General features: G+C 46.4%; 2 protein-coding genes across 2 annotated transcripts in view; one reads left to right on the top strand and one right to left on the bottom strand.

Moving 5' to 3' along the window:
* LOC130373743 (X-linked retinitis pigmentosa GTPase regulator-like) overlaps positions 1 to 11,096 on the bottom strand; it is an 11,415-nt gene extending 319 nt beyond the window's left edge. The window contains exons 1-12 of the mRNA XM_056580369.1: positions 11,066 to 11,096; positions 10,662 to 10,787; positions 10,276 to 10,368; positions 10,103 to 10,165; positions 9,448 to 9,606; positions 9,160 to 9,309; positions 8,626 to 8,784; positions 8,233 to 8,388; positions 6,911 to 7,035; positions 6,506 to 6,694; positions 5,573 to 5,765; positions 1,799 to 2,714 (exon numbers count right to left, since the gene is read on the bottom strand). Of these exons, the coding sequence (XP_056436344.1) occupies positions 1,799 to 2,714; positions 5,573 to 5,765; positions 6,506 to 6,694; positions 6,911 to 7,035; positions 8,233 to 8,388; positions 8,626 to 8,784; positions 9,160 to 9,309; positions 9,448 to 9,606; positions 10,103 to 10,165; positions 10,276 to 10,368; positions 10,662 to 10,787; positions 11,066 to 11,096 (2,360 nt within the window). The remainder of the gene's footprint in view (positions 1 to 1,798; positions 2,715 to 5,572; positions 5,766 to 6,505; positions 6,695 to 6,910; positions 7,036 to 8,232; positions 8,389 to 8,625; positions 8,785 to 9,159; positions 9,310 to 9,447; positions 9,607 to 10,102; positions 10,166 to 10,275; positions 10,369 to 10,661; positions 10,788 to 11,065) is intronic.
* A 784-nt stretch (positions 11,097 to 11,880) lies between these two features.
* On the top strand, positions 11,881 to 15,361 carry otc (ornithine transcarbamylase). Its single transcript, XM_056579776.1, has 10 exons — positions 11,881 to 12,074; positions 12,209 to 12,347; positions 12,462 to 12,543; positions 12,901 to 12,988; positions 13,509 to 13,662; positions 13,921 to 14,043; positions 14,413 to 14,466; positions 14,593 to 14,742; positions 14,854 to 14,991; positions 15,156 to 15,361. The coding sequence occupies exons 1-10, from the start codon at positions 11,983 to 11,985 to the stop codon at positions 15,213 to 15,215; spliced, it is 1,080 nt and encodes a 359-aa protein (XP_056435751.1). The 5' UTR covers positions 11,881 to 11,982; the 3' UTR covers positions 15,216 to 15,361.
* Position 15,362: the final 1 nt, after the last annotated feature.

Raw genomic sequence — 15,362 nt, 5'->3', positions numbered from 1 at the left:
TTCTTCCTTTCGGATCTTTTCATCCTCGGCCTCCGACACATTTTCCTCTTCGTCCATCCAATCCTCCTCTTCATCACCACCACCCTCTTCCTCCTGATCTACCTCCTCCTCTTCATCACCACCACCCTCTTCCTCCTGATCTACCTCCTCCTCTTCATCACCACCACCCTCTTCCTCCTGATCTACCTCCTCCTCTTCATCACCACCACCCTCTTCCTCCTGATCTACCTCCTCCTCTTCATCACCACCACCCTCTTCCTCCTGATCTACCTCCTCCTCTTCATCACCACCACCCTCTTCCTCCTGATCTACCTCCTCCTCTTCATCACCACCACCCTCTTCCTCCTGATCTACCTCCTCCTCTTCATCACCACCACCCTCTTCCTCCTGATCTACCTCCTCCTCTTCATCCCCACCACCCTCTTCCTCCTGATCTACCTCCTCCTCTTCATCACCACCACCCTCTTCCTCCTGATCTACCTCCTCCTCTTCATCACCACCACCCTCTTCCTCCTGATCTACCTCCTCCTCTTCATCACCACCACCCTCTTCCTCCTGATCTACCTCCTCCTCTTCATCACCACCACCCTCTTCCTCCTGATCTAAATCCTCCTCTTCGTCACCACCACCCTCTTCCTCCTGATCTACCTCCTCCTCTTCATCAACGCCACCCTCTTCCTCCTGATCTACCTCCTCCTCTTCATCACCACCACCCTCTTCCTCCTGATCTACATCCTCCTCATCATCACCACCACCCTCTTCCTCCTGATCTACCTCCTCCTCTTCATCACCACCACCCTCTTCCTCCTGATCTAAATCCTCCTCTTCGTCACCACCACCCTCTTCCTCCTGATCTACCTCCTCCTCTTCATCAACGCCACCCTCTTCCTCCTGATCTACATCCTCCTCTTCATCACCACCACCCTCTTCTTCCTGATCTACCTCCTCCTCTTCATCAACACCACCCTCTTCTTCCTGATCTACATCCTCCTCTTCATCACCACCACCCTCTTCCTCCTGATCTACCTCCTCCTCTTCATCACCACCACCCTCTTCCTCCTGATCTACATCCTCCTCTTCATCAACACCCCCCTCTTCTTCCTGATCTAAATCCTCCTCTTCATCACCACCACCCTCTTCCTCCTGATCTACATCCTCCTCTTCATCACCACCACCCTCTTCCTCCTGATCTACATCCTCCTCTTCACCCTCCTCTTCATCACCAACACCCTCTTCCCCCTGATCTTCATACTCCTCTTCAGCACCACCTTCATCACCGCCGGCCTCTTCTTCCTGATCTACATCCTCCTCTTCACCCCCTTCTTCATCACCAGCACTATCTTCAGCCTGCTCTTCGTCTTCCTCCTCCTTTTCACCCACCGTTCCACCTTCCTCTTCCTCATCATCTCCACCTTCTTCTACCTCATCATTCTCCTTTTTATCCTCTTCTCCCTCTTCTTCCTCAACCCCCTCCTCCTCATCTCCACTATGATCTTCTTCACCCTTCACCCATCCAATCTCTCCTTCTTCTTCACCCTCCTCTTCATGCTCCTCGCTCTCGTCAGCATCTGCCTCCTCTTCATCCACATCTCGCTCCTCCTCCTCAACACTCATGTTCTGTTCCTCCTCCTCGTTGAATTCCTCTGCTCTGACTTCACTGCTCTCCTCCTCCTCCTCCTCCTCCTCCGCCTGTTCCACTGACCCCTGACCTTCTCCTTCCTCTTCCTCAGCTCCACTCCCTGCCACCGTCCCTTCATTCTCCTGCCCTGCACTGTCTTCACCCTGAGGTGTCTCAGACCCAGCTTCATCACCTGCTCTTGTGTCTTCCTCTTCCTCCCCTGAGATTTTACTCTTGCTTTCTGCCTCGCCCCCCGAGTCCGTTTCAGTTCCCTCTTCTAAACTCACACTGCTTTCTTCCCCTCGCTCACTCGACTCTGATCCCCTCTCCCCTTCCACCTCCCGCTCCTCTCCCTGCCCCACTCCACCCGGCTCCCGGCTGCCTCTTGTACTTTGTGGTTCTCCCTCCTTCGCCTCTCCCTCCTCCTCATCGGGGCTGATGTCTGTACCTTTGTCGTCGCTCCTGCCACCACTCTGATCGCCTTCCCGGCTTTGTTCCGCCCCACTTCTCTCACCATCCTCTTCCTCACTGTCAACACTGCCCCCGGTATCGCTCCTCTCCTGCGCCGCAGCCCTCTCCTCCCTTTTCTCCTCGGCGTCTTCGTCACCATCGTCTCCCTCTGTGCTGCTGTCGCTCTCTGCTTCTTCCCTTGAACTCTCCTCCTCCCCCTCCCAGACACGTTCACGGTCTTCCCCCACGTTCTCCGTTTCTTCCCTCGTCTCTCCACCTGAAGCCTCTGTTCCTTTGAGTTGGGAACACTCTGACTCAAAAAGGCTGCTCTCGCTCCTCTCTTCCGCCTTGGAACCGCCTAGATGTTCAACTAATGTACCCTTTTCGACAATCCCATCATCTTCCTTTTCCTGGTTTCTGATTCCCTCGGCCTCCGGTTCGTCGGCTGAGTTTGGATCAGATCTCAAAGACGAATGTGTGGAGGAAAGGGACTCTTGGACGACGGCCCTTTGCTTGATGAAGCTCTCCGCTCGAACGGGTCTGCTGCTGGAAGGCGGAGAGGTGGCGGTGTCGCTGTCCGATTGGAAAGCGCTCACGCTGGTTACAGCTGCTCCCAGGAGGCCCGCTGCCACGCCTGCCACGCCCACTGCTGGAAGAAGATCAGCTGCATTATTCAGAACCTTTTGCCCCAAACTCGGTTGAGTATCGCCAAAAATACTATCTTCCCCAGGAAGTAGGAGATCCTTCCCGGTGGGTTCAGGCTGCCGAGGGGAAACTGATGTAACCTCTGCTCCCTTGGTGCCTTGTGAGCCTGGGGTGTCTATTGATTTAGCCTGATGTGTTGAAGGTCTGTCAGAATGTTCAGTAGGTTTGTTTTTTACCCTCAGTGGAGACTTCTTTGAATAATCGTCATGGGTCTTGCCTTTGACCTTCACAGGAGTGAGTTTCCCACTTGGAACTTTAACAGGTGTGCATGGGTCTTTCGGGGAAGGTTTTACCTCTACAGGGTCGCTTTGAACTTTGACAGGTGTCGAAGGTGAGAGCTTGTTTTGGGGAGGTTTAAACTCTACGGCTCTGCTTTGAACCTCGATAGGTGTATGCCTCAGTCTCTTCTGTTTGACTGGAGTTGATTTATTCCAGGAAGATTCCCTGAATGCATTATCGACTTCTGCATCTTTACCATCAAAAATTCTACCAGACCTTGGCCTTTGAGGTTGGAGAGTTCTCCCATTCCAATCGGCTCCTTGGCTTGTGACCTTATCATCGGTGGACATTTTGTCAACAGGTTGACTTTTCACATTGACCAGAGATGCGTCTGGTTCTTCCTGTTTGGGCAAGATTGTTGGCTCTTGCGTATCTTCAACCAGGACTTTGCTGGCAGACTTTTGATTAATGGGAGCATCAGAATTTACATTTTCCTCGCCACTTTTGTTTACTTTGGTCGCTTGTTGCTGCTTTCTTGTCAACTTATTTTGGAAACCTGCTACTCTGTCAACGTCTTTAACTAGGGTCCCGGTTTCTTCTCGCATGGAAGTATCTCCTATAGAAACAGTCAGCGCATTTGGACCTTGTGTGTCGGTTTTGGTTTGGTTTTCGGCAGGTGCAACGTGTCTGATCAGCGTCTGCTTGCTCTTAGAGACCCCCTCCTTGAGGTTCTGCGGTGAGGCCTCCCCCTTTAGAGATTGAGAGCTGGACGCTCGCGTGAGCTCTGTGGATAAGGCCTTGCCGGATTTCAGATGTCTGCTCTTCGACTGAGCTTGTTCCTTCGTCTCGACTGTTGCTGCTTTTACAGCTCTCCTCAGGGGTCTCCCCTTCGGCTTTTCCTGAAAAAAGAAAGTCCCCAAAAAATAGATAGCATGACTACAAAGAGGTAAACAATGACTTCTATGGATAAAATGAAATGCAGAATAGGTGGACGCTTTGGGCCGGATGGACACGGCGATACAGCCTTCCTTAACCGTCCTTGTCCTTTCAAATCACTGTTTTGTGATGAAGTTTCAACTAACTAACAAACTCACTGACAGGATGTATAAAAAACTGAATCAAATAGAGACATATGCATAGGTTTCTATTTGTATATGCATGTCTGCTCACAACGTCTGTTATGAACCGACTGTAATATCGTTGCAGGCTAATGAGCAGAAGTTAGTGGGTGGATGAAATAAAACCATGGTGATGATTGGGGAGCATGTGTCCTTTGTTACACCATCTGGACTAAAATAAAAAGCATTATAAATACACTTAATTAAGCGGCAATGACGTGTAGCGGTAGCGCAGCCGGATGCAGTCATCGTCATACCTTGATCTTCATATACAAGCATATCAAGGCTTCTCTAAGTGAGCACCGTTTATGCATCCCTCTTCTGATTAAATCTAGAATTGAAGCTATTGTCCATTGCTCACGTTTGTTAATTCCTACACACATCCACCCAGACACTAGTCGGCTCCCCAGTACAGCCAGGCGTTGTGACGTCTTTCCCAAGACAGTGTTACACACTAGTGTTACACACTAGTGTTACACTACCCTAACGATGTTGGACAGTTATTCACAGTGTGTCATCAGAAGCGATGGAAATACTGCAGAGTGCCGGCCAACTTTCTAAGGCACAACACAAGTTAAATTTGTGTGTGTGTGTGTGTGTGTGTTTGTGTGTGTGTGTGGGTGTTGTGTGCCAAAGTGTGCGTGTGTGTGTGTATTAGTGTATGCTGTGTGCCAAAGTGTGTGTGTTTGTGTGTGTGTGTGTGTGCGTGGTCAAATTGTTTATTGCTGAAATATTCACCGATCTCTCAGGACTTCAGAGGGGGGATTAATTATCCTTGGAAAAGCCAAACAATGTGACACAGATAGAAAACTGAAGGAATTCTTTAAAATTGTTGATGTTTCGACAATTCACTCCGAAGTTTCTCCAAGTGGAAAATGCTTGCACACACATACATACCGTACACACACGCACACACACAGAGAACATGCTGAGTTATGCTTATTTCTTGGAAAAGTTAGTCAACCACGCGGCTGTTTCCTGCCCCGGAGTGCACACATATTCTAAGGCTAAATAGACACGGCTAGAGTGCTTCAAATTCACATTATATACAGTATATTCTCATATACTGTATATAATGTGAATTTGAATTTTTAGGTCCTTCTATACAAGAATTTTTCTCTTGTCCTCTTACCTTATCTATGGTGTTGGACTCAACTGCTTTCTCCAAATCATTCTCAGCCTCATCTCTGATGACCATGGATTGCTGTGCAGGGTCACCTTCTGAAAAGACACACACACACACACACACACACACACACACACACACACACACACACACACACACACACACACACACACACACACACACGCACACACGCACACGCACACACGCACACAAACACAAACACACAGTTCAGGAAAGTGCTTTTCAATGATGAGTTGACACCCTTAAGCCCGGGTTCCCTAAGTGGCTCTATATGAAGTGACTTCGGCAGGTGGATGAAATGCAGGTTCCTAGTACCCATTAGTGGAGGGGAAGGAAGCTCCCGGACACAGCGGTTCTCTTCCTCCGTTTGGCGGGCGTTGATGTAGTCTGTCGCTGATTGTTTGTGGCGGCGGGGGATCTTGGCCGGGCTGGGCGGCGGGCTCTGCCTGCCAGGAAGGTCGGTGTTGGGTCGCGTTAATCTAAGATAATGTGGCTTCTTGGCTGCAATCTTTGGGGATAAGTGGTGTTTGGGTGTGGACCTAGGGGACGCGGAGGGCGGGCGTACCGGCTGGTTTTCAATCCCAGAATCAGTAGCCCTAGAGGGGACTTTAGGGCTGGTGGTGATAGGGGTGGCCCTGGAAGGGCGGTCGCTATTGTGTCTGGGTGACAGCAGAGGACTTTGTGGGGAGTGGGATGTGGATCTAGGGGCAGGAGCCGGACTCCTCTGGGTACTTTTTGGGGGTGTCGGTAACATTGAAAGGGTGGTTATATCCTTTGCCTTCGATTTAGGCTTTTTTACATTCCTAGACATGGGCAATCTGGTGTTGGGAAAGTCGGATCTTAGAGAAGGGAGGTTGTGAAACTTCTCTCCAAACTGCTCCACTGAGCTCTCCTATGACAAAAGGAAACACACACACACACACACACACACACACACACACACACACACACACACACACACACACACACACACACACACACACACACACACAGTTATCACCAGTTATCTGAAAAATCCTCGCCTTAAGTACTATGTCGTCCCAGCTCTGTAGTTCATGGATGCATAATACCATTTTTAGCTCCCACAGGAGGTTTAGCAACTAAACTCAATCAAAACTTCATCAATATTGACAAACACTGCCCCCTGCTGGAAACAGATGACCACTACACTATGTTACATCGCTGCTGCTTAGGAGGTTAATAGATAGTGCGGTGAGGACAATGGTATATGTGTATCACTATGATTACCCTGTCTCTGCGACGAGCACGGGCCGAGCGAGAGAAGATGGGAAGATCAAGATCCTGCAGGAGTAATTCCTTGTAATTCAGCTCCAAGTGATAATCACCAACGCCAGCCTCCTTGGCCATCTCCACTACCTCACAATCTGGAGGTCTAGTTGTCGCAAGCACCAGCATGTGATTACCACCGCAGGTCACCTGATACACACACACACACACACACACACACACACACACACACACACACACACACACACACACACACACACACACACACACACACACACACACACACACACACACCACCATTAATGTACTTCCTTTCCTCTTCCACACAATCCATATCCTAGAAGATTGCTCTATTGATCACAAACCATCCGTTTAAAAAACGATCAGCACATGCACACCACTCACTTGGTGAACGCTGAACTGAAGGAAGCGCGTGCAGAGAGTGGGATGGAACTGGTTAATGAAGTCTTCCTCCCCTAACCCCAGTCGCCCATGGCGACCATCGCCGAACGTGTAAAGCAGCCCATTGTCTGTGGAGGAAGGCAACCAGCGAACGGAACAAGGTGGTGGGCATCAATGTTCCTTTGCAAGTCTGGCCTGCTAATTCATGGTAATGAAGGCTTTGAGCCGTTGAGGAGGTCTGTAAGGTGTGCAGGTACTTTGTTTGCCAATAAATGGAGAGGATCCCCGACTAGCGGAGGTGTTGCCATTTGAATCTCTTAAAGGGGACATATTATACCACCAGGTGTGAGTGTGATTAGCCTTACAAGCCGTTTCGAAAATCAGCCCCATATGACATCACTAGTGGGCGTGTCCTAGATCTGTGCTGGATAGAGGAGCAACGTTTACTTCAGTCCACTGGGTAGGCTGTTAGACTGATCTATCCAGCACAGATCTAGGTACACGCCCACTAGTGATGTCATATGGGGCTGATTTTCGAAAACGACTTGTAAGGCTAATAGCACTCACACCTGGTGGTATAATATGTCCCCTTTAAAGGAGAACCAAACACCAACACCCTGACTAGATCATTGGTTTGCATTGAAGAGGACTCCCTCGGCAGGTTAAGCAAGTGCTATTGCATGCATGGCCTGTGATTGGTTGATGTGGTGACCCGGTAACCTGCTGATAAACGTTGATATGACACACCTGTCCAGGAGTGTGACAGGGTGACAGCGTTTTCGTTTTTTAAAGGCAGGGTCAGGGGGTTTGGCTCCCCTTTAACAATTGAGAGGCGCTTCAACACGATTGGTCAAAAGATTCAGGACATTAAGGCCCAATCCCATTTCTACCCCTTACCCCTTCCCCTTACCCCTTTAAAACAAGGGGGAGGGGTAAGGGGAAGGGGGAAGGGGTAGAAATGGGATTGGGCCTAAGTGCCACTCCCCTAACTAAGCACCTTTCCGCCCTTCTCACCCATCTTTTGACTTATTCAAAAGTCTGATTTGTGAGGCTAGAGGCAAGTTGGCAGCATAATCGTCAATGTGGGTTTAGCATGCAAATAGCTATTGCTTTGGTTCCGAAGCACGGGTATATTTGCCAAACAGGCAAAATAAAACGATTATTCAAAACCTATTCAAAAGATTTACACGGAAAAGGAATAGGAATGTAATCTTACAGATGCGATGAATGGTCGTTCCAAGATCCACGACACAGCAACCCTTCTTGTGTTATATTTATTTCTATGATATGAGGAGCGCCCGTTGTGAGAGTAATGTATTGCTCACTGGTGATGAGAGCCGTGTGGGCCTGTCCACATGTGACCTGGCAGACGCCGCCGTGGTGGAAGAGCTGCAGCGCTTTGGGCAAATCCGCGGCAAACAGGAAGGTTCCCTGGCCAAGCTGGCCGTACTGACCTCGGCCAAACGTGTACACCTCCTCCTCTGGAAAACGCAGAGTAGAAGATAGAAAAGCAGAAGAGAAATGAGAAGACGTTTGGATTATAAGCTAATAATAAGTATTGATTTGTTTAATTATAGGGAGGACATTAAAGATAATGAACTGCATTACGTTACTCTTACGTCAGTTCCTGTTATGTTATATTCTGGTGCTAAAACATATAGGAACATTTTTTTCGTTTTACAGTCTATTTGTGAAGCAGCAGTCGTCCTGTATCGTACCAGCCAGGACCACGGTGTGTTCTCCTCCGCAGGACACCTGAATGACCGGCTCTGGAATGGCCAGCACCCGCTGTGGCTCTCTGTGATTGGTCAGTTGCTCCGGGTAAAGACCCAGTCTTCCGTTGGCACTCTCACCGAATGTGTACAGATCTCCATTGGCTGAGGCAACAAACCGCACCACACGAAAGATTATGCATTCATGTCATCCAGGAGGTTTGCTCCATTTTTTTCTTCACTCAAATAAAAATGGAAAACTGGTGTTAGAAAATCCGGCTTGCATATGCACACGCTATTTTGTCAGTCAGTCGGTCATTCGGTCTGCCTGCCGGTCTGTCTGTCCGTCCGTCCGTCCGTCCGTCCGTCCATCCGTCCGTCCGTCCGTCCGTCCGTCCGTCCGTCCGTCCGTCCGTCCGTCCGTCCGTCTGTCCGTCCGTCTGTCTGTCCGTCTGTCTGTCCGTCTGTCTGTCCGTCTGTCTGTCTGTCTGTCTGTCCGTCTGTCTGTCTGTGCATGCGTGTGCACGTGTGTGTAAGTACCTGTGACTAAGGCAGAGTGGTGGCCACCACAGGACACCCATATCACCGGTGGCCCCACAGAGAGTTCACTGGGCTCCAGGGCGAAGCGCTCCGCCCCCAGACCGATTTGGCCCACCGAGTTGTCCCCCCACACAAACACCCTACCGTCCTCTGCCAGTGGTGACACGGAGCAGATGACGAAAGGCCGGGGTAAGTAAGGCTACAGCCTCAGTGATGACACACGGTGATGCAAAGAGAAAGAAATACAGCTGACCGGTGGGAGGAAACATTGTTCTCCCCTTCTCTTACCTGTCAAGGCGGCAGAGGTGCTACAGCCTGCAGAAAGCATCTTGATAGGTGCGTGGTCACAGAACGGCGGCATCAGCTGAAAGAGTGTGGTGTCGTCACGGTGACCCAGGCCCAGTTGGCCCTTCTGGTTGCGTCCTGTGACGTACACACTCCCACACCCTGTGAACAGACCATAACCGTGTTATGACATACGCCCCCGTCCTCTTTCCCAATACATGGAAACAACTTGTATGCTCCTAACAATAACGGTGTAATACAGGCCTACTAACAGTACCAGTTATATGGATGTTTTCCAGCTCAGTGGTTGCTGAAAATGATTTGAATGATGATGATTTGAGTACTCTTGTTTTTTTTGTATGCTTTTGTTGTGATTTAGAAGCACTTGATTGTTCTAAAATACTCATACTGGTTTGATTCCTATATCTATTCTGCAATCAGTTTTGATGGTATGATGAATTTGAAATAAAAACGGAGGTTCCCGAGTGATTTGGTTAACTGCCACGATTTCAGAGAAATCTGCATATCATTGAAATCACGCAACTTCTTTTCACCTATTCTCCACAACCAATCAAAAACTAGAAAACCACAGATAAATGTTGAGAGCCTTTCTGCACTATTAAAAAGAGTAGGAAATAATATTGTAACTTTCTCTCACAGGTACAGATGATGGTGTGATCCCTTCCACACGCTACAAGCTTCACCCTCTCTGACTTGGAAGCTAAAAATATACAAAAAGCATACAACATACACGAACATGTCAAGTACTCACATCAAACTGCTTTAAAATAAAACAATTGCTGATATATATGCTTTTAGTTTTTGCAGGACCTTTAACAAAGGTTGGTGTGAAAGCAGCTCTCTGCTGTCCCAGTCCCAGTTGGCCCCAGTCATTACAACCCAACATTAACAGTCTTCCTTTATCTGTAAGGGATACGGGCAGACTTAAGAACAGTTGTATAACATTATTTATGATAGGATTTCACTTTATAACTCAAAACTTGATGCATTATTTAGTGGTGAGTTTCTTCATCCCCAATGCCAGAGGGGAAGATATCTTATCAAAAAGTGAGGTTTCATAAGATGATATATATTATTCAGGATTCAGTTATACAATATATATATTATAGCATGGGGAGGGAATCACCACAAATAGAAGACATTAGTATTAGATCCTACAGACAGGGAGGATATATTCTCCCTGTCATACAGCCTACCTGTGATGACAGCAGTGTGGTCTTCCCCACAAGCTATTTTCACAGCATGGTCGTTTTTCAGCCAGAATTTACTTTGAACATTATCAGCAAAATTGCTCTTTCCAAAAGTGAAGATGGCTCCTTTTTCTGAGGAGAACGTTGGGTTAGATTTTAACACATGGGAAATTTTAAATCCGAGGCATGTTCGTCCTTACAAACGGTAATAAATTGTTAAATGACCTAACGGGGAAATAAGCGTACAAATTGACTAAATCCTAACCCAACCTGTCAGATGTCTAGCCGTTTAAGTCGCAGCAGCAAGACAGAAATAGCAACAGCTTTAACACACACCAAACCGTAGACTAGCCATCGATAGTACGGATAGGCTACTAAATGTATATGGTATCAGAGGACAATGCTCTCACCGGGAATGTCGATATCGGTCTCCCCTGTCATTTCCACTCTATAATCATATCCCAGTTCACCAATAACCCGCCACAAGGCCACCAGGTGAATGAATGAAACGTCAGAGGGGGCGGGCCAAAATAAAGTGGTCAAGCCCTACAGTGGTCAAGACAGCAGCCATTCAATAGTGGTTGCGGTAGTATTTCTCATATGCTATGCATACATTCGTCTATTAGACACGCTCTCTGTCGTCCCAACACACCATAATAAATACACTTGGAAGCAAGAGTTAGTCAATGTCGCCCAATTAAGAAATGCATTTCCACAAAACTTTTCTCTGTAAATGCTTTTTTATTCATTCGTGTCATGGAAATTATTTTAAATAAAACTACTGAACTTTTTCTTAGCATCACTAGTAAAATTGCAGTGGTAGTCGACAGTCCTAAAAGATCACATTTCTGAGGAAAATCTGAGGATCTTTTGAGTTTCAGCGTGTGTATAAAACACGGATTAAACATGAAGCTCATTCCAATCTCTTAGCTTTCCTTATTTAAAATATGAAACCTTTTTCCACATTCTCTAGAAATATAAAATTCTCAAATGTATTTATTATTTGCCATATGGAAAATCGCTGGAGGAAATTGGAATACAGGAGATATTAAAAATAAGGCATTTATCTTGTGATTGTGGCTTCAGGGTACTGTTTGAAATGTGTTACATTACTCGTTTATTTCCAGATAGATTCATAGAATTCATCTTTAAACTTGAATTCTCGTGAAGTTTCCAAATAGAGCGTGTCAAAGAGACACGCCCTATGGGCGTGTTTACTTGACGCAGAGGCCACGCATGTTGAAGCATGCAGTGTGTTGTGCAGAAATCCAACACCCATTCTGAAAGACTTTGCTAACTTTGCTAGCAGCCTGCCATACACAACTCAATGAGTTTTAAAATGGCTAAAGTTTTAGTTATAAGCCCTTCCATTTGCAAAAGTTTGAAACATGTTCAAACAATCCACGCGAGGGGACTTAGGTAAGAGATAATACAGTGGTTTAAATAGCTAAGGCGAGCAGATAACTTTATCATTACGGTAATAATCAAGGAAAAGATAAGCGGTCAATAATATAACAGGGAATAACTTGCCTACTTTGTTTGTTTACTTCCAGTGTTGGCGCAGCGTGCTTGGGTTCAGTGAATCTAAAGGGGCGCAGTTTGCTCACACTGAAAGATTTTAATTCAGATGAAATCAAGAGACTTCTGTGGGTGTCAGGGGATTTGAAACAGAGGATCAAAAAGGAAAACCAGGTAGCAAACTAAATAAGTTGTCTTCCTGAAATGTTCACTTCATATTAAATATGTTCATTCGTTTTTTTGTCCCATTTTTGGCAAATCATGGTGACTCCCATTTCTCTATTTTAGTACCTTCCTCTTCTACAAGGGAAATCGATTGCCATGATATTTGAGAAGAGGAGCACCCGAACCAGAATGTCCACTGAAACAGGTGTCAGATCGGGGGCCTGGGTTTGCCATTCTTATTTAGTTTGGTCCAAATGTGGCCCTTCAAATGTGTGCTCTCCAGTATATCCGTCTGAAATCCCTCAGGCAACTGTGGCCCCCGTTCATACACAATACAATAGAAGTGCTGAGGGGCCACTCTCTGTTGCACATTACAAAAACATCTCTTTATGTGCTAATCTTGTGAACACGTACGCTGCACACATACACGCAACAATTAATAGGCCTGTATTGAATTGTTCTTGTTTTATAAGGACTAAGAATTGTTTGTTTATCGAGCAAATTAATAAAACAGTTTTTTTTCTAACACTAAACCTGTTTGGTTGCATGGCATCCCTTATAGGTTTTGCTCTTCTGGGAGGTCACCCGTGTTTCCTCACCTCCCAAGACATCCATCTTGGTGTCAACGAGAGCTCTACAGACACTGCAAGGTATCTCTATACACGTTGCATCCATACGTCTAACTATCCATCTACATGGTTATATTTAGTCAACTGACTACTGACTTTTGTCCATGTTGTATGCTAGGGATTAAAGTGAAGCCATAAAGGTTAGAATTGTGTGGAGGTAAAAATGCTGTCTAAATTATTTAATTTGCACATAAGGAATCCAACATAATGGACAGATAAGACATAGACAAAAAGATGAGTGAACTTGAAATGTCCTAAAATTACCGAACCCCCTCCACAAAAACGTTACCTTAATCTTATCACCATCCCGTTTCCTGGTTTTAAGTTCACAACGTGCGTCAAATGTACAAAGAATGTCACAATGTTTCGGGTCACAGTGGTGAGTTGACGTCAACTCCCCACTAACATTTGCCATCGAGAATTTAAGCTTGTATTTCTTGTTTTTGTTTGGACAGATAATGGCCGTGTTTCCCAGTCTAATGAAAATCTTGCGCTTGATGGAGCTGGAAAAGTAACCAAGCTTTATGGCTTATCGTTGCAGGGTCCTCTCTGGGCTGTGTGACATCGTGCTGGCCAGAGTGTACAGCCACTCTACATTGGAAGAGCTGGAGAAAGAAGCTACCATACCCATCATTAACGGCCTGTGTGATCTTTACCACCCGATCCAGATCCTGGCTGACTTTCTGACCTTGCAGGTGCCGTGCCAACTAAATAATTGACTAGCCTACATTTCATTTTAGCAAATATGTGTTTTTGGTTGTCATTCAGATTTATTTAGTCACTCAATTTGGTTTTATCCAAAGTGATTGTGAAATTACAGCTCATGGTTGTATAATTACTGGGTTCCGTAAAAAAACGTTTACATCCGGTGCGTACGGATACAGGGAATCGGGTAGCAAACGGTAGCCACGCCGAGGTCGCTCCTATCCTGCCACTTACCAGTTTAATTACAGGAGCATTATGGGAAACTGGACGGTCTGACGGTGAGCTGGATCGGAGATGGAAACAACGTGCTCCATTCCTTCATGATGACCGCGGCCAAACTCGGCGTCCATCTTAGGATCGCCACCCCCAAGGTTCCTTCGCCTTTATGTGATCGTGGGAGTTTTTTAAGTTTGTCTAATTCTTGTAACATATATGCTATATATATATATATGATTATGATGGAGAAGAGTATGGTAGGTAATCTATTCGGATGTCATACATGTCGATCGAGTAAAGAATTGTTGTATAGCCCTTAATCACAGGTGCAGTCTCAAGTGCTTCACAGGCCATATGTTTATGGCAGCCCCCATGGGTAGTGTTGCAGAGTGAGGGATCCCTCCTCCCAGGGATGGTTAAGACTGCAATGGGTCATAATGGCCATAATGGACTGACAGGGGCAATAATGGACAGACATGACTTGTGGTGGAAAAGTAAACCGTCATTCTGTATGTCACTCTCAGGGTTATGGGCCAGAAGCCAGCGTGGTTCAGGAGGCACAACGACTCTCCAAATTGGTATGGTAACAAACACAGAAACTCGCACATTAATAGCCATTAGCTTCTGTTTGTCAAGTGTGTTGCAAAATATGGGATCAAGTTTGTAAAAATAATCATGTAAAATACTGTCATATGTCCCCTCAGCACGGCACCCAGTTAGTTATGACCTCTGACCCGATGGAGGCAGCAAAAGGAAGCGATGTTCTGGTCACTGACACCTGGGTCAGCATGGGACAGGAAGAGGAGAAGAAGAAGAGGCTAAAAGACTTCCATGGCTACCAGATCACCAATAAGGTAACCACTTCAGTCCCGATAACACTAGGAAACGCCAAATAGAAAACCAACAGCCCCCACTTTGATTAGAGGTTTATAGCCGTCCTCTTGTTGTGGTTTGACCCACACCAGACAGGAAGTATGGCCAATCCAGACTGGACCTTCCTGCACTGTCTCCCTCGTAAACAAGAGGAGGTGGATGACGAGGTGTTCTACTCCCCCCGCTCCCTGGTCTTCCCTGAGGCCGAGAACAGGAAGTGGACCATCATGGTGAGTTTTACTGCAGATCAGGCTCATTAACCAGTTGGTTCCATTTTCAAACCTACATTTCGTAATGTCTGCCAAACTACGTTTTGATGTAATGCATTAACAACTATAATTATTCCCCAGTAAAATACCTTTTTTAACGACAACACTTTTTCTTCTTCTTCTAGGGTCTTATGGTCTCTCTGCTGGTTGACTACACCCCACAGACTAAAATGCCAAGGTTTTAGCCTCAACGTTACACTGTTAATGTTTACATTTTTAGGATATTCGACTGAGGGAAGACTAGATGATTATTCTCACTGTTTTGTGTTATCAATTTATTAAAGTTAAGACTTTTTAAAGACTTTTTGTAAAGGTGTTAAATTATTTTCATT

This window comes from Gadus chalcogrammus, chromosome 20 (assembly GCF_026213295.1).
Source record: "Gadus chalcogrammus isolate NIFS_2021 chromosome 20, NIFS_Gcha_1.0, whole genome shotgun sequence".
NCBI lineage: Eukaryota > Metazoa > Chordata > Actinopteri > Gadiformes > Gadidae > Gadus > Gadus chalcogrammus.
Note: the sequence above shows the minus strand (reverse complement) of the source record. Positions and strands in the feature narration are given on the sequence as shown.

Coding starts and splice junctions, on each gene's coding strand:
- otc (XM_056579776.1), top strand. CDS start 11,983: ATGAGTTTTAAAATGGCTAAAGTTTTAGTTATAAGCCCTTCCATTTGC. Junction 12,989..13,508: donor AGCTCTACAGACACTGCAAG/GTATCTCTATAC, acceptor TTATCGTTGCAG/GGTCCTCTCTGGGCTGTGTG. Junction 13,663..13,920: donor CTGACTTTCTGACCTTGCAG/GTGCCGTGCCAA, acceptor GTTTAATTACAG/GAGCATTATGGGAAACTGGA.